At 47.8% G+C, this 27,203-nt stretch overlaps 1 protein-coding gene across 4 annotated transcripts in view; it reads right to left on the minus strand.

Moving 5' to 3' along the window:
* Positions 1-1,531: 1,531 nt before the first annotated feature.
* Positions 1,532-27,203, minus strand: part of nek7 (NIMA-related kinase 7) — a 47,220-nt gene continuing 21,548 nt past the window's right edge. For all 4 annotated transcript variants that reach the window (XM_076151421.1, XM_076151422.1, XM_076151423.1 and 1 more), the window contains exons 3-9: positions 24,766-24,906; positions 24,301-24,363; positions 20,210-20,320; positions 16,552-16,660; positions 15,625-15,732; positions 9,521-9,615; positions 1,532-1,759 (exon numbers count right to left, since the gene is read on the minus strand). In XM_076151421.1, coding sequence (XP_076007536.1) covers positions 1,547-1,759; positions 9,521-9,615; positions 15,625-15,732; positions 16,552-16,660; positions 20,210-20,320; positions 24,301-24,363; positions 24,766-24,906 — 840 coding nt within the window. In that variant the 3' untranslated portion in view covers positions 1,532-1,546. The remainder of the gene's footprint in view (positions 1,760-9,520; positions 9,616-15,624; positions 15,733-16,551; positions 16,661-20,209; positions 20,321-24,300; positions 24,364-24,765; positions 24,907-27,203) is intronic.

Genomic DNA, 27,203 nt, shown 5'->3' on the forward strand with positions numbered 1-27,203 from the left:
TAACAGTCTGCCGACTTCCTGGCCGATGTTACGCGGAGCCGGCTTGGACGCGTTCTCGTCAACCGCTGTGTACGCCTGTGAGCCGGCAAGGGAAAGATGCAAATTCAGACCGAGAATTAGTCGCACCGAGCGGAGGAGGGGGGGAGGGAGGAGGAGGAGGAGAGGGGGGGGGTTTATGCCGAAGAGATGCAGATATGTAAAATATTCATGCTTCTCTTTGCATGGCGAATGGGGTGTAGTGAGGGGGGGGTGGGTGGGTGGGGTGGTGTCAGGTGGAGGGAGGGGGAGTGTGGGAGCTGGCGAGGGAGAAGGAGGCGGCGCGGGGAGGCGTAGATGGAGATGGTTAAATGACACAACAAAGATGAGCAGCTGACAGTTTGCTGCCGATCCTTCAGGAGCATTGTTTACATCCAGACAGGCGCTGCAGGCTCCCCCCTCATCTCCATCTCTCCATCTCCCTGTCTCTGGCTCTATCGTTCCCTCTCTCTTTCGCTTTGTCTCCCTGTCTCCTGGATGGGGGTGACATGTGGGGCAACGCATGAGCTCTGTGCTGCGAGGGCGCTTGGTGTGTGTGTGTGGCGTGTGTGTGTGTGTGTGTGTGTGTGTGTGTGTGTGTGTGTGTGTGTGTGTGTGTGTGTGTGTGTGTGTGTGTGGAGGGAGCTCTTGTAAGCAAACACACACTTACCAAATGGCACGCAGGTAAACAGAGGCGCGAGTGTTGAAACGCCGGCCAATTAGCCTTTATCAACTAATGACATCCATAGATGCGGTGCGGTAATGAATCCTCTCTCTGCAGGGTTTGGGGCTGTTTGGGCGGCGGGGACGTGAGTGAGCACGGCAACCTAAAAAGGAGCCACGGCGGACTGGGAAGCAGACACAATGGCAGCCGAGAGGAAGGTGTGAGGATAAGAACGGATAGCTCGGCTGTGTTCCGTTACTCAAGCGGCTCGGTTATGACGGGAAAAATCTCCCGGTGTAAAAAAAAACAAAACAACGAAAGAAGATACCAGAGCGCCGATCAATAACGCGCAGGCTCGGTGCTAAATGAAGCTAATACCTGCAGTGTGTGTGCGCATGTGTGTGTGCGTGCGTGCAAACCCTGACTGAATATCTTGAAGTATTAGAAAGAAAGAAGGAGGACAGAAATGCCACCCACACAAACAGAGCTTGCAAACACAAAGCCGTACACACGTCACATGCAATCAGCCACAAGGTGATCTCTAACCGCAGACCTACTAGATTACATTTGCCAAGTCTACGCGGAATTACGACAGATGATTTAACATTTACTTCGGGGGAAACATGACACTACAGCCCATTTAGTTTCTGCGCGGACAGATGCTTTTGATATGTGCGTTTCATTTTCAAAACGGTTAGACAATCATAGCCGGCCTTTTGATCACGGGGGCTTAGCCGGAGCGGCATCGTACTGTAATGCAGCGGAGGAGACGCTCGGGTAGACGTAGACGCACGCACACACACGAGCCAAACTGTACATACTTCTGAAATATCAATCCTCAACTTGCATAGTCAACACACGTCAAAATCAGAGAGTTGGCAGAGAGGAAGAGAACGAGGCGCAGGCTTTAAAATGGAGCGTGCGGACAGACGGCGGTGTTGTTTGTTGGAACGGAAAGACGTTTACCTCTTCTGAGTAGTGGTCTGAGGGAAGAGGAGGGTAGTCGCACTGTTCTATCTTCTTACACAGGGAGTACAGGTTCATCTTATCCCCGTAGAAAGGACTCTGGAGGGCCGCCATCTGCCAAAATACAGAGTCAAGACAAGTCAAAGTCAGAAGATCGTCCAACAAATACGCGTCTCAGTCGGGGGAGCGTCTCCAGACCCTCCGGAACCTTCCAAAGTCAAGGATGAGCGTCAATGACAAATCAAACTGCTGCTGCTTCTGTTAGATATGGTAACACAAGACACAAATACACAAATGACTGTCTTTTGAAGTGTGTGTATGTATATGGTGTCCATGGAGCATGTTCAGAAACTATACACTCATTCCTGCATCGATGAATGCACACATAAGTAAAATGACGCCTTAGTTACACTGCGGTAATCCAATACTATGAGTTTGTACACCAGACATCTGTTTCCCTGTGCACTTCTACTGACAAATGACACGACTTATAAACAGCATAATTAATGATAAATGTAATTTGTCACTGTTGACGGTGATTAGCTGCCGAGATTCATCAAAGACGTCGGATGCGGCTCCTGTCGAATCCTTTCCCGTTCATTTACATAATTTTATACGAGGAGATGAGATGTCAGGCATTAGATGTATAAGCTGCATCTCATTCTGTTTGTTTCAGATTTGTAGGCAGGGATTCTGAGGGAAAACGGGAGCACGTGGAAAGGTTTTGCACAAACTATATGAAGAATCCATATTGGACGCCAGATTTCGTGGCCGACATCTGTTTCAGGCAGAGGAGATTGTTCAGCAGCCCGAAATGTTGCTTTAAGTCTCACTGACTTTGACAAGAACAGAGATAAGACTTCATTATTTCATTATTAACGATATTTGCTATTTGGACAAATCTATATGATAAAGGAGCCATGCTGATACCTTGGAACAATGAACATGTATTGCTATACTAAGAAAAAACAAAAAGGTATTTATCAAAGTGTGGATTTAGTTCCACACATCACACTTATAGCATTATAGCATTAATTACAGTGAGGATGTACTGTATACGGATTTGACGCTCTGCTAATTGGCAGTGAACGGAACAAACTCCATATATGAATCCAACTGGAATCCTTCCATACAGATTTAGAATGAATATACCACCTCACACTCTCTTAAGACGCTATAGAGATAAAATACATCTAAGTCAAAGTGGCTGTAAAGAAGAAAGAAAGCGGTGTGATGGGAGGATGTCTTTCAGGGAGAAGGTGGACACATGGCAACCAAGACAACATATTCTTTGGTTTCTTTGCAAGATCCTTAACCTCACAAGATGGTTATAAGAAGCTAGTTTTGTCTTAATAGTTCTGTATCACTGGTGTTGGCCCACAGTAGCTCTGAGTGTAAACCATGGACCTCCACCCGACCATCCCTATCCTGTAGCTTTGTCCTTCAGTGTCTTCACTTAGCAGTGGACGCAGAGACAGAGGGGTTCCTGTTCCCTATCGGGCAGACTTGATAAAGTCTCTGTCACAGCTTCCAGTGGGGAGATGACAGCGGTGCAATCTCAGTGGGCCCATCTCTCTTCTGGACATAATTTACCAATCATTCATTCACTCGTTCTCTTAATCACACACACTCACACATACAGTCCATCCTCACATGTGCGCACATCCATCGTTGAGGATCTCTCTCGCTCTCTCTCAGTTCCAGCAATTACCACTGAGGCACAGCAGGCAGTCCACAGTGATGGGATGTGTGTGTGTGTGTGTGTGTGTGTGTGTGTGTGTGTGTGTGTGTGTGTGTGTGTGGATATGCTTGTTTGTCACTATGATGTTCTTCCATTAGGCACAGTCTTATGAGTTTAAGCCTAATACTTCAGATTCAGTTATTCAGCAATTCAGTGACAAACAGACGCATGGACAAATGAACATGTACAGGAACACGCTAGAGCTAAAGCAGGTATTTCCATAGTGAAGAGAATGAATAGTACTTCTGGGTTCCCATCTGAATCTGTCTGGGCCACTTAACCTAACTCAACAGTCACTGTGAGATTTGGAATTTAACTAGGCGTCTAATCACACACACACTACTGTTGACATTCACTGCGACTGATATGGAAAGACGTTGGGAAAGACGGAAGCGAGGAAACAAGCAAAGAAGAAAACACGGGACGGGAGGGAGAAATACGTCACCAGTCTGCTGATACCAGGCGTTTACAGATTTAACTGCGACAGCACGAAGGTCAGCGGACATCTTGCGCTTTCATTCACCAATTAATCACTTCCAGAGCGAAACCAGAAAAACTAAGAGGACCTAAACTTTCCAGAGATTGAGAGTCTGTTTCTTTCAGAAGCAACCTGGCTTTGCTTAGATTGGACCGTGTGTGTAGAAAAATGCTGACGTGTTACTTTGAGCTCACTTCAATGACTAGGGGAGAAAAAAGCAAAGTGGGAAAAAGCTTTAATTGCTCTATAATAAATACACACAGCTCGGTAATGTATAGGCAGCAGTGAGCAAGTCTGTAGGTTTGTGGGTGCGAGCTGTAAAGAAGGCAACCCAAAATCACTAGTGGGAGAGAAAAAGAGAGGGAGAGAGAGGGGGAGTGTGTGTGTGTGGGGGGGGGGGGAGGAGGCAAGAGAATCAGCCAGCTATGGAAAATGGGAGGTAAAGGGTTAAACAAGACCCCGTCGTATTTTCATGCATCTTCTGCTTTTGACAGATGAAAAATGTCAACTGTCCTGTTTGTATTTGGGAGTTTTTGCACTATTTCATCTGCTTCATTAGTGCCTGCTGCTCCTAGCCCCTGACAGCTGCCGGCCCCCTGCTCTCTGCACGCACGCACGCACACACACACACACACACACACACACACACACACACACAGGCGCGCACACACTCGCACAGGCGCACACACACACACACAGAAACACACACTTACTCCTTTTTCAGACTGTGTCGTCGCAGCGGGCTAGATGATTGACTCACTCTCTGACCTCTGAGGCCTTAGTGTGTGTGTGTGTGTGCGAGTGTGAGTGTCTGTGTGTGTGTGTGGGTGGGGTGTGGGGGGGTTCATTGATATTCGGGAGACATCCAATGCACACGCATGCCTGCTGTCTGTCTAAGGGGTGTGAGCTGTTGGTGGCAGAACACACACACACACACACAGATACATACTCAGAAACACACACACACACACACACACACACACTCCTTTGTTCGCATGCTCTTCTTTAGCTGGCCAGGTTGTGCTCTCCCCCAGCTGAGGCGGTGAGTGTGTGTAAACGGCCTGCATGGGTCCTTCCAGTTGTGTAATTAACACTGATCCCTTCCTCTCTCCAGCTCCTCTCCCCGTACACCAATTAAAGGAGCTGGGAGCGCCGCCCGTCTCCTCTCCGGGGCCCACACAGTCCGGGGACCCAGGAGCCTTTGCACAACTTTGTACTCACTTGTGCGCGACGCAAACATGAAATTGATGCAGGCCACATCAAAGGAGCGACGCCTCCTGCTGTCATCCGCACGCACAGAGAAACGCGTCGGCGTTCGCTCCCTGGCGCCTACACATTTCTGTACGAGTGAGAGGAGAAGGGGTTCCAACGCGCTCGCTGGTCCTTCATGTGGTTTTATGAGGATGTGATGAGGAATCAAGGAAAACAGTTGCGATAAAGGGGGCCGGGCTTTTTGAAATCTACACACAGCCCCCACAGCCAGGTGTCATTACTCCTCTACCTCACCACAGTGAAGAGGAAGGAAGATAAGGAAATGATTTAACACACTAGATTCATGGCATTTAAAATTTATACATTATTTTAATTTTACACCAAAAAAAGAGCGATTTAAAATTTCCCTAATCTCCCAATTGTGCTCTTGGCTCACAGGAGTTTGTATTCATATGATATGGAAATGTTCTGCAGTCCAGGTTTTTTGGAAACACATTACAAGTCTTTCTTTCTTTAATACTTAATACTCAAACAAGTCGTCCTCCCACTGTGAAGCTTTAGAATGATGATGCGTCTTTGAGCTTTACAAGCAATGAACTAAAATCTTGAACGAACATCTCAACAGACGAGATTAACACAGTGAGCTGTTCAAGTCAACTGTTCAGGCCCAGGAGGAGGATTTGGACTTTGTTAAAAGGAAAATGAATACATAACCATTTTTCACTATGCATTAATATGGGACCAGTTGATACTGTACGTGTGTGTTATTTAATTATGACTCATTTAAAGGAAATGAGGATTAGACGGGAAACTCCAAATATGCTCCAGCTTGTTTTTCACTGTTTTCTTTCTTAACATTTACCTGTCTGTATGCCAAATAACACAAACCAAAAAGCAAAAACAAACAAAGAAATAGAGAAACTGCAGCTAAACTGAATTTGAATGTTGGTATTTGAATTGTGAACCCTGTGAGTAGAATGGAGTGAAATGTTATGGTTACACATCTCTGTTAGCTCGAGGGCTTAACCTATGACATGTATGTAACCACGTATGACAGGACGGAATGACCAGGACATGTTAGGGATTATGGAGATGTAAAGAGAGTGAGGGGGTTTAAAGACCTGAGCTAGTTTGCAAGTTTTAGTGGCCAGCATGAGACGCAGGCATGTGCAATTATAATAAACATATGATAGAACTGAATGGATACCTTAAGTTATGGGCCACTGTGTTCATGCAGAGAGAGAGAGCAAGAGAGAGAGAGATCGAGTGAGAGCCATGGCTGTGGCTTGTCACACGCAAACTCCAGCTGCTGAGAACTGAAGATTTTGAGCCTCATAAAACCAACAGCAAAACAAGGGGGGGAAGGGAGGAGAGGAGGGGAAGGAATGAGGCAAGGAGCCGGGGCAGGAGGTATGAGACATGGGCACAGTCAGAGGTATGGATGGCTGTGTGCCATACAGGAAGGAGACGCATTCCAGGAAAGCTTTTCAAGACATTTGCCTCCTCTGTAAACACACACACACACACACACACAACCACACACAAAATATCTACACAAGAAGAGAGAGAAGAGCCCAGAGTGTGTGAATTGAAATGCATCTCGTTTATGCAGTAGCTCCTCCTGAGTGTACGAGCGTGGATATTATAAAATGGAGGCGGTTCCGACTGTGGGCAGCGTACAGCACAGCGAGGCGGAAGTCTGGCTGATTGGCGTGTGACTGGGAGTGTGGCAGCCTGCGCTGTCCACCACCCCTGTAACCTTCCGGGTCACGCTGGGAAACGACCCCGCTAACTGCACAATCCTCATTACGGCGGTGGGCCCGGGCTGGAGCGGGGGGCACAGGGCGAGGTCAGGTGATGTAATGAGGTCGGACACGGGGAGAAAGGGATCAAACGGAATACGCGATGAAGACAGACGCGGATACAACAGCCAGGTATTGACGGACGGACCCTACGGACCCTCACACCACCCCTGGGCGCAACGGTGAAAAAATTCAGGCTGCCTCAATTGGAGCCATTTCACACATAAGGAACGAGCACCCTGGGATACAGACACACACACTCATGTGGGCGCGCACACACACACAGACACACAAGCGTGCTCCACCACAAAACCTACACCTAACCTAACCCCTACTATGTTCAGAGTGAAATCAATGAGCACCAAAGGGATCGACATGGATTTCTATCTGAATTACTTATGCCTGAAGGTTAAGTGCGGAAAGAGGAGGCGCACGGAGGGGATACAGAACAGAAGGAGTGCAGGGTGGAGGGGAGAGAGAGAGGTAGTTCCGCTGACACGGGATGCACCGCGGAGGCCCCCCCTCGCCACGAAGGAGTGGAGAGCATCGGATTTTGTTCTTCAAAGAGAATATGCACGGTGAGCGCCGCATCGGTAACAATAAGGCTGTAAAATCTTTATCTCCACACGCGCGCCTCACCTTGACCTGATGGCTGGAGCTCTGTCTTGTTCTCCTCCACTCAACACCTGCTCCCTTTCTCTTCCAGTAACTTACAGTACCTTTCTGTATTCCGCATGAGTTGTTTTTCGTCTTACAACTCTTCACCACTGTCCCTGTGCTCCATTTCCTTTATTTTCTACTGACTTACCAGTATATTAGGCACACCTGTCCAACCAAAACACAAATCCTACGTTTGAAAAGCTTACAATGGTCAGTTTGGGTTTTAAACTGTGATTAAACTAATTACTGATTAAATAAGGTAGAAATAAGCATGCATTTCCTCATCAGGCTGACATCACTCATAAAGCGATTGCTCAACATGCCATCTATACTGATCCTATAAGTTCTGTACTGTCTTCTGTTCTTACGTGTGTTTGTTCCTTCATTACAGTTCAATCAAATGATCAGTCATCAGAGTGAGTTTGTTTTGTGTTATGGGGACTTTGACATGTTGAAACTGTTCAAATGTTCTGTCCAAGGATATGTCACAATCTCAATGGGTTCTTTTGTGGCTCGTGCGATGTAACCGTGGCGCCGGTGGTCCAGGTCTGGGCCCGTGTTAGCCGGCCTTACATTTGCTATTGTTCTCTCTCTCACAGTCGGATCAGTAAAGGACAAATAACTAAACCAACAGACTCAATTAAACTAAAAGAAAATGAACACTTGTATCTACACACAAATGAGTTTGACTCAATGAAACTGTGGCTGCGTGCTGTGTGTGAAACCTGCTGCAACTACGCAACAGGAGCCACGTGAACCAGAGCGATCCGGTTTATAATGACCTGTGAAGGTAACATCTTCACTGTTCCAAGAGTCACACACACACACACACACACACACACACACACACACACACACACACACACACACACACACACACACACACACACACACACACACACACACACACACACACACACACACACACACACACACACACACACACACACACACAGACACAGACACAGACACACACACACACACACACACACACACACACAAATTAAGGAAACCGAATGTGACCTACAGCACCCACTGCTTTCAGCCAACCACGGCCGTGCAATGTGGGGGAACTAATTAGCATGAAGGGCCGCGGTCTCTCTGAGCAACCATGACCTGGAAGCAGAGCTCAAACTTCTTTTCCCTGCGCTCTCTACACCTCTCTGCCCGAGGCGCTGTGGAGAAGGTGTAGTCAGCGGTGCGTTGCGATGCAGCCCAAGTGAGCGGCAACTCTGGGGAGGCAGGAGGAGGAGGAGGAGGATGTGGGTGTTTTCCTGACCGACATTCTGTCTCTCTGCTGCTGCTGCTGTGCCCGCTGCTGTGTATGGGGTCTGACTGTGCGCCTGTGTGAAGGTGAAACATCAGACTGGCTGCTATCGCTCCGTGCCTATCCTTGTTCTGTTCTACACTCCCCCCCCCCCCCCTCCTGCGTTCTCCTTCTGGGCTTTCTCCCCTCTGCTCGGCGCGGTCTGCAGCACAGCCCGGCGGCGTATCGCTCTCGACTAATCAGACTCGTCAGTGTCATTGGGCGGCCTTATCTAAAACACATGGCCATGTCAGTTCCCCTCACTCGCCGGCATTGCAACGTTCAACAGGTACGCAGGCTAAAGCACTTTAGGCTCACAAGGCTGCAGCTCAGCCTCGGGGAACGATGGGGAAACGAGGCGAGGTAAAGAAATACAGCTTACAATCTAGAATACACTGCTAAATTGTGAGTACAATTGAGTGTATAAGATATATTTGATTATGTGGAGTGTATTGACAAATCCAGAGGGGCAATGTAAACACAGTCACACAGGAGAGTGCTGGAGGATGTGCAGTATTTTCTCATACAGTACTCTATTATATGTGGGAGTGAGGGTGGTTTGTTTGTTTGTGTGTGTGCGCGTGTGTGTGTGTGTGTTTGTGTGAGTGTGTACTCGCGTCACTCCCACAGTCGGCTGCAGGGTGACAACGTGTGCGCACACATTCCCATAGTTTACCTCGTACAGCAGGCATCCTAGCGACCAGATGTCAGATTTGAAGTTGTATCCGTTTTCATGTATCCTCTCTGGTGACATGTAGTAAGGAGTACCCACTGGAACACAGAGCGAGGGAGAGGGAGAGGGAGAGGGAGAGAGAGAGAGAGAGGGAGAGGGAGCGAGAGAGTGTACAGCCAGGACAGAAAGAGAGAGAGGAGTGGAAAAAGAAGAACAGGACAAAGAGAGAGAGTGAGTATTCACATTTTGCATCGCCCCGGTTCATCAACATCACTGACACGGCTCACATAGCAGAGGAAAGCAGGTGGAAAACGGAGGTGCAGCCCCCAATCTGGGACTTATTCAGCAAGGAGAACTCCTGCTCCTGCCAAATGAAAAACAGAGAGAGCGAGAGAGAGAGAGAGAGAGAGAGAGAGAGAGAGAGAGAGAGAGAGAGAGAGAGAGAGAGAGAGAGAGAGAGAGAGAGAGAGAGAGAGAGAGAGAGAGAGAGAGAGAGAGAGAGAGAGAGAGAGAGAGAGAGAGAGAGAGAGAGAGAGAGAGAGACTCCATTGCATTGTCTTTGTTAATTAAGAGTGCTTCGGTAAGATGCTAGGTAATGGCGTAAGATATCATGACGCAATACTACACGTACCGCAGAATTGCATGCATACAGTATGTAGAGCAGGCAGGCAGACACACACGCAGACACATAGACACGCACACGCACACACACACTATACATAAATCAGCTTTGATTACTGGGGCTTGGTAATGATCTGAAACAGTAGTCGGGGAATCTGTCAGGGGAGCAGAGCCGGAGTCTTAAAAGTCGGCCCGTTTTTTGGTTCTGGTTTTGAAACTCAAGAATCCCAAAATGCCATGGCGACTGGCAGGGCTCCAGTGAATCAAGACCTTCACCCACACTGGACACCGCAGCTGGTGATCACAGCCCCAGCGCGCCAGAGGAAGCTCAGGAGACCGCCGGTATCCCTTCTTCCAGCTCTACTCGCAACTTTCTACCATTTGCTTTCTGTTTGCTGTGATCTCCCGTGCACATCCAGGAGAACTTGTATATTAATCACATATGGTTTAGGATGGAATTTTTTCCTGGCCCACTAACCTGCGCTCGCTCGGCCTGAGCTTGTTCCAAATGCTCTCATGCAAACATACGAGAGGAGGGTCGCTGCAATATGAATATGGCAGCTAAATACGCCCCGCTGGAGCCATAACTCACATTTCTACCGGTGCCATCCTCGCTTACAACACTGTGTGGGTGATTCACTCCATGATTTATGGATTAGATGTCGAATTTAATCAACATATTCAATGCAAGCATCACTTGATAGCTACAGTCTGTATTCTCCTTGTAATCCCTACTGATTCAGTACCTGAAAATTGATTTGTTATGCTAAAACATACGGGAAATATACAATATCTGACATTACTGTAGTTCCTTATTGTCCAACTGCATGTATCCCAGTCTGATTACAACATGAGAGCGCTGACCTACAACTGCACTGTTTTCCTGCATTTTCATTTTAAATCTTAATACACTCTTCTCTTATTCTCCTCTATCTGTGTGACCAGTGTTCCCCCTTAAGCCAGCAGTGTCCAGCTCCGTAATAAAAAGTCATTTACTAAGTACAACTTGATGAATTGAGTAACTGATGGGTTTAAAACTGATAGAGTTTAACCAGAGTGCTGACTGGATGAGATCAGCTCAAAGGAAAAATGTATAATTGTAGGAAAAAGGGAGGAAGAGGCACAACTGCTTGCTCACAGTTCTTATATACACACACACACGTACATATATACTGTGCGTTACGAGCGCTAACAGGTTGGAGGGAAAACTCAGGCGGTATAAAATGTAATTAATAAAAGTACAGCAGAGGGGGCCGTTACCTCTGAGGTCTATGGGAGCTGGAATTAAAGTTGGCAATTTTAATTCCGGTGGTGCAGATTTAATTGGGTTGAGGAAAAACGCGCTTTTATGTTTAACTGTGTGGCCGCGAAATAATGATGTGTTACCTATCGCTCCAAAACACTCACTGCACGGGCAGAGAGAGAGAGACAGGGAGAGAGAGTGAGAGAGAGAAAGAGGAATAAACTGGAGCGAGGGGGTTGCAGTTTTAATTGGTCATCAGGTTGTTAGTGCAGTGTGTGTGTGCGTGTGCGTGTGCGTGTGTGTGTGTGTGTGCGCGTGCGCGTGCGTGTGTGCGAGCTGCGAGGTCTCATGGTGCAGTGTGAACAAGCTCCCCTAACATCCATTATTAGTTGATTAAAAAGAAATCAGCCTCTCTTATGCTAATAGTTGCACATAAAGAACGGCAGCGGTGCCGAGCTCAGACTCCTCCAGCGCTCCAAATGAAGGGCACATTACTTATTCATGCAAATAAAGTGAAAGTCATGTTAGGATTGATTTCTATTATTGTGAATGGCTGTGACAACACTGGGGGAAAAAAAAAACAGGGTAAGTGATGTGGAGGAGGCGACGTTGCCATCCGATATAAAGAAAGCCCCAGACCTGAGCTGAATGTACGGCTAAATTAACCAAAATTGGTGACATTTAAAAACAAATTAGAATAGAATAATGACGTTTCCTCACTACCACGTTAAAAGATACAGCTTAGGCACTTGGTAGCGAGTTCACACTTATGCTCTGTAAGCGGTCTGGGTGTTATTCTGCGTCTCCTCCTCCCAAGTGAAAGAACAGCTGGGAGAATCACCACAGCCTCGACTGAGTTCCTCCTCGTTCAGGGCCCGGGGCAGCAGTTTAGAAACTTCTGCTGAGCGGCGTTTTAACAAATCTGACATAAAATGAAAAAGGAGGGAGGAGGAAGGAGGAGCTGAGTGGGCTTCCTCCGCACTCCCTTATATTACACAGCCATTATATATTTGTGGCCTTCTCTGCGTCCAGCCGAGCCCTCGCCCCACATTCGGCCCCCTCCCCCCTCCGTTTCGTGACTCGCCTGCTTTTATGAGATTCCCTAAGTCTCTGCATACGTGGTTACACTGACATTCTATTCCAACATCGCCGCCCTGAACTTCCTCTCCCTCCATCTTCTTCCCCTTCCCCCTGTCCTCATCATTAACACCGCTCTCATTACAGGTGTTAATTGCAGGTATATTATTCTCCTTGTTACTGCCAATGGTTTACTTAATCTCTTCCTTCTCATGCGATTGTGTCAAGTTTCCCTTTTGTTCTTTTTCTCTTCCGCTCCCCCGCCGTCACCCTCTGCACCCAACCTCCATGCGGAAATGCTGCAAATGTGCAGTGGGTGTCTTTTTTTCTCCCTTTGCCGGTGTTATGTCCAAGCGCCTGCATGTGTACGTGTCACCCAGTGTCTGTCAGTGTGCATTTAGGATTTGTCTCACACCTCTGCATCGCATCTACACAGTGTCTGCATGTGTGTGTACCTAAATGTAGGCATTGTCCATGCATGTGCCTGTGTGACTGTCTGCGCTTCGCTGTGTGTATGTGTACATCCGTATGTGAGACAAAGAGAGAGTGTGTGTCTCTTAGTCTGTGCATGTGTGTGCGTGTGTGTGAGAGAGAGAGACTGTGGGCTGCTGAGCGGCTGAGTTGAAAGGCTGGGAGCTGACAGGCTGTGTGCCTGGACCTCCATCTCAGCTCCACCACTCTGCTCCACTGTTCAGATGGGTGGCTGGGCTCATTACAGATCCACACTGGCATGCGCATGCGTACACACACACACACTGGGTGAGACACACACACGCGCGCGCACACACAACTCTTTACATTCTTTCTATCCTTTTCTCTCACTCTTGCTTCCCTTTTTTCTTTCATTTCTCCTGTCACATTGTCATATTCTCTCCTCTTACTGTGCTCCATCCAACTTTTTTCTTTCCCTCTGCTTTCTTTTTTTCTCCTCTTTTTCCTGTGTCACTCTGTCATATCCTCTTCTCTCGCCCCACACGTTCTACCTTTCTTTTCCTGTTTCTCTGTCAACCGTTCTCTCCATTTCTCATGCTCCTTTCTTTCCCTGACATATCGCTTTCTCCTCTCTCTTTCAGTCCCTCTCACTCTGTGCTGTCTTCCAACTCCACTTCTCTCACACCTCTCTCGCTCTCTCTCTCTTTTTCTCTATCCCTCCCTCCGTCGCGGCTATCTCCCCCCCCCCACCACAACACCACCCTCGTTCTCTCCGACTAAAAGTCAAGGCACCCGAGGGAGGGAAAGAGGGAAGGAGAAGTGAGGACAAGCAAAATAGGGAGACAGGGACAGAGGGAGAGAGAGAGGTGATGGGAGATCATGCAATTTGAAACAAACAAGAAATGTTAAAAGACAGAAAGTAAACAGGTGTTCCTAAATGTGGAATTCTAGCTGTTCTATAGCAAAAGATGAGTTACTTTATACTTAATATACTATAAACCACACACGACCGTACACACATTCTTATTCTTTCGCACAGCTAAGAATATTCTCAAGAGATTACATCATACTGAGAATGAGGCCGTGTGCTTTTCTCTTCTTAAATGTGATCACGTTGTGTTTTAGCTCACTGCAGATTAAGGGGAACCATTTACTAGGGATTGTTCCAGCCTGATTATTCAAGTATTCCAGGTGACACCCCTGCTGGCGGGGCTGCCCGTCCTCTGTCAGCCTAAAGAGGGCGCTGTGGACTCAACGTTTAATGAGCAGTCACAGACGCGTTCACCCTGCCTTGGCTGGCACTGCGGGGCTGCTTAGCTGATGGCGCTTCTGTTGATCTGATCACGTGATTCACACCTTCTCAAAGGCTGGGCTGCTGCTGTACAGGGGCTGAGAATAGCACTGTTTTTGGTAACACAACAATTTTTTGACATAAGGAAGCAAGACAGTGAGAATGATGTCGTTTATATTGGTCCGTGCATTTCGTGCTGCTATTTTCTACATCCAATCTATGCAGTTGACTGGATAGCACCTTTTGAGGATCTCTGTGTGTGTCTGCATTGTACGAGACGTTGAAGTCGGGGTGTGTTATAGTGTTAATGCAGAATAAAAGAAGAGGAAAGAGACAGGAGAAGTGGTGGACAGTTCATCACAAAGATATTTACTGACCGTTATACAGACCTTATGTCTAACTAAATCCATACTAAAGCATAATGAATGACTTACATGTCCTTTAAATAAGCATTCTAGTGACAATGACAAAGTGATGCTGTTCTCCACTTTGTTCTGTCCTCTGTTTTATCTGATTTGGGCTTTAAATCTATCAAACTATCCGTAGAGCAGAAGACACGATACTCACACACTACATCTGATGATTTCTGGAAAAAGGTTGTGTAGCACGGTGATACATTTCTGTTTACCTAGCTGGTGTTTGTGGTGTACGGGCGGAGGAAAAAGGCCCCGCTTATCAAATCACAGCACAAAAATGATGCACTTTGAACCGGTGCCACACACACAATCAAAAAGGTGCAGATGCACAGAGGGGAGCGGATTTAACAAGAGTGCAGGCGCAGTGTTGAAGGCAGCCGGGGAACAAGCGGGTAGAGAAACTGCACCGACGTAAAGTTGTGTTTTAAACAGTATGAGGCATGTAGAGGTGTGTGTGTGTGCTGTAGTATGTGCATCTCTGTGTGTATTTGTGATAGATCCCATGTTTCCTCTGAAGTAAGGTGAGCTACAGCGTATCCCAGGCAGGGGAACACGGTCATTAACTCCTGCTTTCACTTTCAGACTGGACCAAGCTCCTAGTAGCTGAGGTAATATGTCTCTATCTTGTATCTATCACTGTTTATGTTCTATGGAAGTCTGAAATACACACTTCTGAACTAAATACGTCTTCCTTCATACAAACCTGCACCACTAACACTAACCCCGATTGTAAAGTGTGCCGGATTTACTGCACACGGTCACAATCAGAGCTGTGTGTCGAACCCCCCCCCCTGCCCAGACGTCGTTTGTGTCAGGGTTAAAGGTCAAGGCAATAGGAAGTGACTAACTGGCCAACGATGGCCCCGGCTGCCGCTGCTGGATGACATATGGCTCTGGGCTCACAATGCCTAATGAAACACATCCAAGTCCAGGTGATTGACTGCTGATCTCTGTGTAAGTGTGCGTGTGTGCGTGTGTAGTTCTCTCTCTCTATAAATATATATATATATAGACTGTTGTAAATTACCTAGCGAGTGAGCAGCAGTGGTTTTGGAGCTGAAGAACCGTCCAAGTCCTAAGTCTCCTAGTTTGACGACTCCGGTGGCTGTGATGAATACGTTGGCTGGTTTGATATCTGGAGGGAAGAAAGGACGACTTAGAACATCAAACTCCGGCTGAATGTTTAAACGGCTAATGTAAATGCTTCTTTAGTTAAGAGGATACGGTTGCTATGGTGAACACACATTTATGACACCTTCACAGTTTTTATTAAAGCTGGAACACCGCTCGGTAATTTGAGCCTCGATGATGAGCGAGGTTTCTTTTTTCTTCTTTTTGTCTCAGACGCCACAACTGGATTGTAGACATACAGTGGATTAGCGGAAAAAATATTCATTACACTTAACGTGGGCGGCGGCGGCAGCGCAGGGGGGGGAGGGGGCACCTTATGTTGCTTTCTCTCAAGTCATGTTAATGCGACCTGCAGCAGCCTTTGAAATTTACTACTCCCGTGTAATTGTAAGCGGCTTTTGAATAGGCGGTCTCTGTTAAGTGGTCGTTAAAGCCTCAGAGCTCAGGGTTCATTAGCGTCTCCGCGCCCCATCAGGAGTCGGGTGCGCGGGCGGAAGAACATCACCTGTGCCCATGTGTGTGAGTGCAGCGGACCTTCATCAGTCCGGCTCTGGATACGACCCAGGCCTTATTGGAAGCATGTGGGCCCATAAACACTGCGAGCTCTGGTCTGTGTGCTGTTCGACACCTCCGCTCCGCTCTCTTCTGCTATCTGACATCGCTCATAATCCTGCATTTCCTTATTTTTATCTGTATTATCTCAAATGCTTTCACTAAGGCGTACATTGCCGTGTTCCTTGTTAACATGCTGTGACATTCACAGGGGGGTGAGGGGAGAGAAAGAAATACGCAAACAGTGGCGGAGTTCTACTCGTGTGTTCACCTCGGTGCATGACTCTCCGGGAGTGCATGTGTTCCAGCGCACTGCAGAGCTGGACAAAGTACTTCCATACTGTTCGTTCTGGAATAAGCCTCCTTTGCTTCTTAAAGTGCTGCAAGGGGAAATGAACACACACACACACACACACACAAACACACACCAATTAGCGAACACATCATAAGCATACCTGGGAGAAAGGAACAAATAAAGTCTTTAAACAGGAATAGCAAAATGTATTTTTTAAGATGGCAGCAGCAGCGGTGGATTTATGTGTGCGTTTTTGTGTGCGTGTGCGTATACAGCATCCATCCCCAGCCTCAGTCTCCAACACCATGATTCCGCCGTTAATGGAACACAGACGGCTCTCTCCCCTCGTCTCCCTCGCTAGCCTAACCAAAGCCCCGTCTCGTTTTCTCTCCGGCCCTACAATGGAAAGCACGTGCAATCTAAGGGAGAGCGGAGAGGAGACATTTGTGGTACCTTCCAAAAATTCTCCCCATCTGGCACACAGCTCATTAGTTAGATACAGCTTTCCGTGAAACAGTGGATCCAGCTCTTTCCTTTCTTTTTTTTTAAGTTTATTTATTTATTACGGCGAGCTGAGGCGAGTCTTTTCCGGATGGTTTGGGATTGCGATCCCTCACAGCAAAGCCGCGGTGATGACAGAGCTCCGACTTAGACACAATGGCTAATTGATACGCAACGGCTGGAACCAACAAGTGATGATAGGGACGAAAACAAAAGGCGGAGGAGAGACGGTAATGGAGCAGGACTTTCACAAGGAGGGGATTTTTTTTCGGAGCCGTCCTCGAGTCTCCGGCGGGCAACAAAGAAAAAAAGCGCGCAATTTATGTCGATGCGGAGGAGAATAGAGCACATGACGTTTGAGCCGACGCAGCTTAAAGTAAGTGCACCTGTAAAGTGAAAACACGGAACGGGGAAAGTAGCAAGATAGTTCAAACCGGTAAAAAAACAAGTGCTGAAACATGACTTGTCTAGAAGCAAGGGATGATTGATAAGTTGTGATCCCAGCACAGAAAGCTCAGAGTCAAAAGGTGTTGTGATTCAATCTCGACATAACCTCCTCCTTCCAGCTCAACTCACTTCTGCCAACAATTATATCCCAGTTTCATCCTCCCGGTATGACATCATCACCTGAAGCCAAACAGGTTCCAGCTAAAGACTTGAGAAAACTCTTGACGAGGCCCAAATCAGGAGAGAAGGATGAATGCAGTCAATACGCATCAACACATGCGGAATTATTTTCCTTCTACGAAACTAAAGACACTTCAGATGTGCAGTCAGCCTTGGAATTTAACTCCATTACTTCAGGTGGTCGAGTATCAAATGTTTGAAAGGGACATGAAAGAGAATCTCAACATGCTGATGGGATATTTTCCACTAAGTGAGCAGCAGTTGGTGTATTAAAGAGTAGAAAGTACTACAGACAAAAGCTTTGTTTTGCACTTAACGCTGCATCGTATAGAAAGTCAGAATAATAATGACTCATTTCCATTGAGGTCAAGGGTGAGGAGATGAATGTTTAAGAGCTAACTGGTTGGAATAATTGGTCTACTTGGTTAAGCGTGCGATGCTATGAGAGAGAACCAAAGACGGCGAGAGCGGAGTGATGGAAGGATGGGAAGTGATGGTGAAGACCGACGAAAGGTGAAGAGAAAACGGAGGAAAGCGTGCAGAAAAGAGAGAGATAAAGACGGATGGAGAGAAGGAGAGAGGGAGGGAGAGACCTTGGCCTACATCCAAACAAAGCCTCGGTGAGGAGCCATTCTTTCCTTGCCCTCCCATTTCCATATCAGAGGACTGTTTGATGTCAATGGGGGAGCACATAGACGCCCACCAACACCACCTCCCTCTTCCTCCATGCCTTTAACAGCAAACACTGCACATGCAATATTCTGTAAGTGCATGCAAATCAAGGACCATTTGATTTCATTTGAATTCTGAGACGGTCAGGGAGGGAGGGGGGCAGGGGGGAGGGAGAGAGAGAGAGAGAGAGAGAGAGAGAGAGAGAGAGAGAGAGAGAGAAACACAGGATGGTGGAAGTCAGAAGCGGCGAGAGAGGAGATCCGAGTCGCGGACAAGAAATCAAAAAGCATAAAAAATGTTAAATTCAAGCGATGGGGGGTGGTGGGTGTGTGTGTTCCGTTTTACATATGGCACAGTGTATGAGTGTGTTTACTCCATATTGCAGCCTGAGGAGCCGGCCTTAGCCCTGCCATGCAACTCTGGACCATTGCTAAATTAGAAAAACAATCATTTAGAACGTTACAGGAGACAAATGGTGCAGAGGAGAGGATAACACTGTGCGTGCATGTGTGTGTGTGCGTGCACGTGTGAGTGCCTGTCTCAACGCACTGCTGCGTAGCTTAGCAGGAAGCAGTGATGGTCAGCTGTTTGTTATCTTGCCTCTTTCGGGTGCCATGTTGCATACTGATAACGTCTATCTCCCAACATCTGGTTTCCATGGTTATGTGGGCACGAGCACATACTTTGCCTATACAACACACAGATGCAAGTGTAACGAGGGTGTGTGTGTGTGCCGGACATGTATCCGTGTGTACGTACGTGTGTGTGCCGCGCCTGTCATGTTCAATCTCTCGTACCACTAATCCTCGCCTCTCCTAATTTGCTAGGTTGAACTGTGCAGACGCCGAGCTTCAGAGTATGACTGCAAACAGCTTGTCGAGCTGCGCCGACGCAACGCTGCTGCATCGCTTATGCATGGGAGAGACCGGGGCTTTTTAACACGCGTACCATTAATTTACTATACTGACAGGTTTCTTTAAAAAAAGATCTGTGTTTGGTCTCAGTCGAGGACGCCTAACGGGGTCGGATCGCGAGGTAAAACTATTTCCGTTTGTTTAAGGTTTAAGCAAGATGCTGGTTCACTAATACACAACTAGACTAGTGTGAGACATTGCTTGAGGTCTACATATACTTTTCTATAACCCAAGCTCAGTATTTGGTCATATCCCCCCTACATGCAGCACTTATAGGAGCTTGGCGACTCTTCATCATCACTTCCCAACCTCCTCCTTTTACAGTCCGGGCAGAACAAAGACGACGCTGCAGGAGGCCCCGTTTTTATTGGATCTTTGGTTTCATTGTATTCAGGAATGAGTGATTCAGACTGACTCAGTGTCCAGGAAGGTAAAAACCACAAACCTCCCGCCTCTGTTCCTTGCAGCTACACGAGCCCAAGTCAGCAGTTTGTCGGCTTCACGCTGACGTTCCGTTTGATAAGAGGAAGAGATATTTCCCCCCAAATATTAGACAGGCTTTGACATCTAATCAATGGCGGAGTTGTTTACTTATTTAACACACGCAGGGCAATCTATCACAGCAATCTACCTGAAACTGGATAGAGTTCATCCAAAGTGTGAATGTTTCCTACCATGACTGAAAAAGTGATTCCACTCACACAGCAGATTTATGTTGGTCGTATTACACAACTGCTTCATTTGAGTTAAACGGATCGGTTCTGTCATTTTACTGCTGTTGTGCCTCAGTGTTACCCCACAGCATGTCTCCGGGACATAAACTAATCACCTGCCGTTGCCCTAGTTGAACTGTGTTTGGGCAAGATGGGAGTTTAGAAACGAGTGCGAGCGAGCGAGTGTGTGCCGTGGGATTTGCTTACCTTGATCATACGTGAGAGGTCCCCGGCGTCGGCCAGCTCAAGGACTATGTTCAGCTCATTGTCCTCGATAAAGGAGGCGTGGTACTTGATCACATTGGGATGGTTCAATTGCTGTGAGTGGAAAAGAGAAAAAGACAAGAGAGGACAGAAGACATGTTGGTGACAATCTCAAAAGTAAAATCCTCCAACAGTTGTGGTCGCCACATGCAGACTTCTTCTTAAGAGGCTAATGGCTTTCACAGGTGGTAAATGCTTATCTGACTGTGAGGCCTCATTCCATTTTGAGGCAGGAAGCAATCGGCCTGTGGCGGAGTGGCAAAGAAGCTCACTCTGTCACTTGACGGTACGCTTCAGTGTAAAGAAGCTAAAGCTAAATTGTTCCATTGACGTCGTCTGACAGAGCTTCCTTCAGATCACACATCCTGAGCAGATAAACTCAGTACTTATCTGTGCTATGCTACACCTACATCATCACGGCTTTATGGTGTTTTCCATGTATCAAAACAAGCCTGTTACCCTCTGCAAATTATAAATAACTGGGATTTATGTCACAAATTGTCTAAAACACAGAACTTTCACCAGTCAATACCAATTAAGCCAAAACAGATGAATCCAAATTTGGTAGTAAAGCGTGGACCTAATGAGATGGTTTTGTCCTCGAGTGTGACAAAGCTGGCTGGCATGTCACAACAACCCCTCTGTCTGTGATGACAACAACCCATGTGCGAGACGCACACAACCACACACACGCAACCACACACGCGCAAACACACACACACACGCCTGACAGGCTGACATGGCTGGCAGACAGAAAAACAAGCATCCCGGGCTCATCTCTTGGTGCGATTCCTTCCTGTTGGTTGGTCAATAAGGCAAGGAACAGCATTCCCCGTAGTAAACAAGAAAGTCTCTATCCATCCAGAGCAAGACGAGGGGAGGGAGGGGGGGCAATGAGGAAGGAAGAGGAAGAAAAAAAACAAATGACACAGTGACACAGGCAAGCCCGAGGAATGATGGAGACAGGGCTTTGGGTGAAGAGGTAAGAGCAACCCCAAAAAAAGAGAGCAACAAAAAAAAGGATGAGAGAGAACGAGTGAGTAACAGAGTAAGAAAAAAAAAGGGAGGGAGGAAGAGGAGGGGAGGGGAGACGGGGTGAGAAGGAAGAAAAAGAAAGGGAGAGATGGAGCGGTGTGTGGGGTGGGGGGGGGGTGGGCTGTGATGTGAGCAGACGGAGCGGTGTGACACGCGTCCTCCACTCAGCTCCACTCTGCTCTTTCTCTGCTGTGATTAAAGAAATGTTCATGCTCTGGATGATTCAGAGAAGAAGGAGGAAGGAGAGCACAGTACAGTACGCTACGCTACGCTACACTCCCCACTCCCTCTCTGCATCCTTCACCCCCCCTCCATCTCCTTCTCTCTCCCTCTCTCTCCCTCTCCGTTTCTCTTCCTCACGTCTCCATCTTTCCCTGTCCCTCCCTCATCCGCTCTTGCCAGATTTATTTTTGGCTCAGGGTGGCAGTTCTGCGTGGCTCCGCGCTGCAGCACAGCCACGGAGCCAGAGCGATGACAAGCCCGCCCGCCTGCCCGCCCCTCCCCTCCCCCATCCAGGCTCTTCCTCCACAACTTGAACCCCAGGCAGAGGATGCGGGAGAATGACAAGCCGTGTTCACAAACAGCTGTTGGTGTAAATGATAGACGCATTACCACAATCATTCAGTGCTATGATGTTATGTTATGGTGGGTCTCAGCCGGCATGTATAGTTACGTAATCATGCAAGACTTGTGTGCTTTAAAAAAAAAAAAACGTTTGGCCAGTTAATTGGCGTTTCAAGGTGGAGTAAGATACCGACGCACGGATCTGACGAGAGAATTAACAACGACGAAGCTGAAAGTGGAAATGACTGCAGTGCACAATATCCTATTACACCACACACACACGCGCACGCGCACACACACAAACACAAAGGGAAAATCAATTGTTCATAAAGAGACGTAGCATGTGAAGTGGATTCGTGGCTTGTGTATCGGATTTAATTGAGCCGGCTGGTGCCAGTTCTCTGTCTTGTCAGTAAACCGCTGGTCTAATCAAATCAAATGCAGCTCCCATGCGCACACACACACACACGCGCACACACACACACACACAGCAGAAACACATTGGGTAAACACAAAAACAGACACAGAGATCATTAGTGCTTCTCGCTGCTGATGAGGGCCGATCGTTTGTCTTTTTTCCGAACACAGTCCAGGATTGGTGGTAAACACGGGCGAGGAGCAAACGCCACTGTGGATTTCACATTTTTTCCGAGGAAGGGCGAAACTGTCAGACTGGCACCAATCAGTCCATTTCTGCAGACAGTGTTCCTATCAGCACAGATTTGAGCCACGGTGAGAGGTGAGGCTTCGGAATTGAAATCATCGTGCCAGAACAGGAGAGTACAGACGAGCGAGCAGACGCAGACGAAGACAGACAAACAAACAAATAGGCAGGCGCTGAGGGGCCGCGGCTGAACGTACACGCGTGTGCGATCACATGAACATATGTGTGTCACTCTGGTCGCTCCGTGCCAGTGTGTGCGCCTCTCATTATTCTGATTTGGCTGTGTCTCCTATGAGCCTGTCGATTGGGGGAGAAGGCAGAAGGAGTGTCTCGTCTCTCTCTCTCACACACACACACGCACACACACACACACTCGGGCCTTAATGATCGGGCGGTGCGGGGCAGGAGGGCCGAACATCCACGAGAGAAGACGTGAAGAAGGGAAAGAAAGGATGGATGGATTGAAACAGCAATGAGACCAGAAGTATAGAGGAGAGCGGGATGTGAAGGAAACAGAAAGGAGTTAGGAAGAAGAGGCCGGCCTGAGAGGGATCCATCTAACGAGAGGAGATGGAGGAGAAGAAAAGGAACTAAGACATCCAGACAGGAAGTGGGAGAACGCAGTCACCTGGAGTAGCGTGACATCTTCCCCTGACCTGACCCCTCTTAGAAGGTCACGCACACACATCCAGGCACGCCCCGCTGTCTCATGCCGTCAAGTCAATAATCTGCAACTCAGATTACAGCTTTCTACAGGGTCTCGTCTCCATCCCAGTATCGCTGGCTTTGATTGGACCAAGGGGCCGGGGGAGATTCACTCTAGTGTTTGAGTGGCACTAACTAATTGGTTTTGTTTTCTTGTTCTCCCTAACGCGTGCGTGCGTGTGCGTGTGCATACGCATGTGTACAAACCGCCTGAGGTGCGCACGCACACGCACACGCACACACACACACACACACACACACACACACACACACACACACACACACACACACACACACACACACACACACACACACGCGCAGAAAAAACGCCGCGCATGATACGGGGAAACGTTGTCAAGAATGCATGAACACACACGCGCAGACTTATTACACGTGTTTGATCTGGCAGACAGGAGGAGTTATTGAAGCTGTCATTAGTTAGTTTGTTCGTTAATGATGGAGAGCAGCGCAACTGACACATGTTAGAGGTAGTAGATAAATGAAAACACTTCATTTGGAGAGACTAGAGACAGAAGAAGAGAGGGAGAGAGGGAGAACATCAGCAGACACATGAGGGAGGCTGCTAAATTTCCATGCTGATGCACTGTTGCCCCCGCGCTGCACATTACACACAGATAAGAGACAAGAGTTTTGGCATTCAGAAAAAAAAAAGAGTCAATGCGAGCCTGGAGGGATGGAACACTTGATGCGAGCGCCCGTGTGTGTGTGTGTGTGTGTGTGTGTGTGTGTGTGTGTACGTACGTGTGCGTGTCGTGAGGATAGAGTGATACACATGTACCGCGTACCTCGCAAACACGCTTTCATTCACATTCTCGCTTAAGTTCACAAACACATTTCTGCATTTCTATCCATGCAAAAGAAAAGAACGTGCACACATGCGCTTGCCCCCCCCCCCCCACACACACACACACACACAACACACGCATTGGAAAAGCGCCTGGTGCAGATCAATTGTTTCTCCTGTGGTGGATGGTCTCAGCTGAGGCACCTAAAGAGAACAGAGCGCCCGCGTATGACGCCGTCTCCCTCTCCTCTGGTTCTTTACCTTAAGGAGATCTATCTCTTTGATGCAATCTTGCCGAGCTTTGGCATCCATCAAGTCGAATATCTATCAAGAGATCAAAAGGAGAGAGGGAGAGGGCGAGAGAGAGGGAGAGAGGGAGAGAGAGAGCGGGGGGGTTATGACATTCAAGAAACAGAAATATTGAGAGACGGAGACAAAAACACTAAACAGCAAACATGGCTGCTGTTATCTAGAGGGTGGCGTTAGAGTCTATACAGGTGTTTTGAGTGACATGCACATTTCACTGTGTGTGTGTGTGTGTGTGCATCTACAAACACCCACTGTGACACTCTAACAGTCACACAGCATTTGTAGCGACTGCTAATTCAACCGTGCTTGTGTGATATTAAAGAATAAAACATCATGACTTCATTTAACTTTATAGCATGAGGAGGGGAACAGAATGAACCTTTACATGTCCTGATGTGAAAGCTGTGGCTGTCTCACCTGGACCTTTTTCAGGGCCACGGACGTGTTGTCGAGCAGGTACCTCGCCCGGTAGACCTCGCTGAACTGACCGCGGCCAATCTTCTTCTCGATCTGGAAGTTGGCCAGTGAATTATGGCCCATGTCTGGCTGCAAAGGTTTCTGAAACAAAAACAGAAGCACGGTCAATTTGTGCATGGAGGACGAAAACATGCCAGTTTATGTCCTGAATTGATCTGACCAGAGCCAGGAAGGTACATTTCTTAGCGTAGTTGCCTGTGAAAGCGTTTTCAAAAGTTAAAAGGGTAAATTCCCCACACATTGACATGAAACATCCTAAACACAGCCATGCTATCATCCAGAATCCTGCTCCTTCCTTTGTCTGCCAAGTCAGATCACTGACAGCTTGGCACTGGACTCCCCTCCCCACAGGATGGTCTGCGCTGGCCGAGACACTCGCCTTCCACAACAATAGTCAAAACAAAACCGTCCAAAATAAATGCGAACAGGCCCCTCGGACATGGTGTGTGACGCCGGCACGGAGCAGGAGGCTGTGTGACCTTTCTAGCTTTGTGGTCAACTTGTACAAGGCGTCGGCGGGAGCGAACAGAAGGCGGCGGATATCAGAGTGCCACATGGCGGCTCAGGGGTGAGATACTCAGTACAGAGGGGAAGGAACATGACGAGGACGAGGGAGTCAAGAAATGAACGTCCTGAACCGGCACATTTGTTTGACTTGGCTTGCGTTTCACACTGCGACCAAGGTTACCGTGACGGCAGAGCGCGGGGTGAACGGGACTCCCTCAGCTAACAGCCAATGACAGTGAGCGGGAAATGGGCTCCTTTTTATAGGGCGATTTTTGCAAACACTGACATTTTAATTTCAAATTAAGATCTTGACTGATTAGTGTAGTGAGTCATTCACTTAAACAGCAGGGAGATTACAAATGAAGCAGCTCTGGTCTCTGCTCATGGAGGCAAACAGCACTGAAAGAGCTGAAACAAACATCAAATAAAAGCTATTTATTACATCCGAAGAAAATACTTGATAACCTTTGACTGTATTTTTAGAGTCAGTAAGTTAGAATATAGAGCCGATTTTCCCTTTCACCCTTTGTTATGTCTGACACTATGCCTGTTTATCATTAAAATGTGTTTTCATTTTGGCAAAGAAGAAAAAATCCATAGATACTGAATCCCTATATTAGAAAACAAGCACAAAAATAATCTTTGGAGTAAAGGGAAGCTTAGCTGAAAACAGCATTGCTAATACACAGTGGGACACACACACACACACAAAGGGGCAAACCAATTTAAGCATTTCATTGTTTTTAAGGTGACAGCAAAGAGAAGAAGCGGGAGCCAATGAGATGCCCTGTCCAATTAACACTGCTGAGGTGTGTGCATTTTACAGCGTGACACCGCCGTCATCCCAAGCTGTCGTGGAGTCGCTCTGACAGCCAGCATGACACACTGCTCACCAGCCTATTGTTCAACAATACAGCCGCTCTAAAGAGCTCCTACTGTACCCCACTAATAGCTACCAACACCAGCTGGAACAATAATAACATGTTATTTTATTCCACCAGGGAATTTGCAAATGAAATAAAAACTTGCATAGGAAAGAGGATAAATGCCCACGTGAGGATGTGTGAGGTGTGTCATGCTGAAAGACAAAGGCAATATTGTGCAGTGACTTAATGGCCACAGACAGCAGCATTTGTTCACTAAAGACGCGGAGCTGAGGGTGTATAGATTAAGAGAAGGGGGGAAGGAGGGAGGGAGAGAGAGGGAGAGAGAGAGAGAGAGAGATGAGGACAAGGGGCATTGCTTTCATTCGCTGCGTGGTAGCTTGACAAATGTTAGCATGAGCCTCTAAAGCGCTGTGACAGCCGCCTGCTGAGAGCACAGTCTCACTAATGTGTCCTGGCATGCCGGCCCCGTAATCACACATTTACATATGCAATGACCTACATTTGCATGTCAGATCGCACACTGTCCGGCATGATTAACAGTGGGCACCTCCCCGTGTGGAGTCGCCCTGGGTGGCAGCAGAGGCCGTGTGAGGGTGGGGTCAGGGCTGGAGGGGGGGCAGCTTTTTTGGCAGCCGAGGGGCCGAGCTGCCAGGCAGGATTATGTCAGCCGGCGGCCCCGGCATTAGACACTTCATTAGAGCTAATCTGTTTAGCAGTGGGCAGTGTATGTAAACTTCACAGGCCATTTGTGGCACCTCTTCGCCCCCTGGCCTGGCCTTCAAAGGGCAGCCAGGCCAGAGGTGACTGACAGGCCGCCTCATCCGCCTGGCACGGGTGTGACACAATGAGAGGCTCTCAATAGAAACACTAAACCCAAACACACAGACACACACAAGGGGCGGGAACGGAGTAATCACCCTGAATGACGAGGAGGTCAGCGCCTGGACCAGACTGGAATCAAGGGGGTTCCAAGACATAAAGGAG

This window comes from Genypterus blacodes, unplaced genomic scaffold (assembly GCF_046128005.1).
Source record: "Genypterus blacodes isolate CSIRO-AG114 ecotype Tasmania unplaced genomic scaffold, CSIRO-AGI_Gbla_v1 ptg000054l_1, whole genome shotgun sequence".
Classification (NCBI taxonomy): Eukaryota; Metazoa; Chordata; class Actinopteri; order Ophidiiformes; family Ophidiidae; genus Genypterus; species Genypterus blacodes.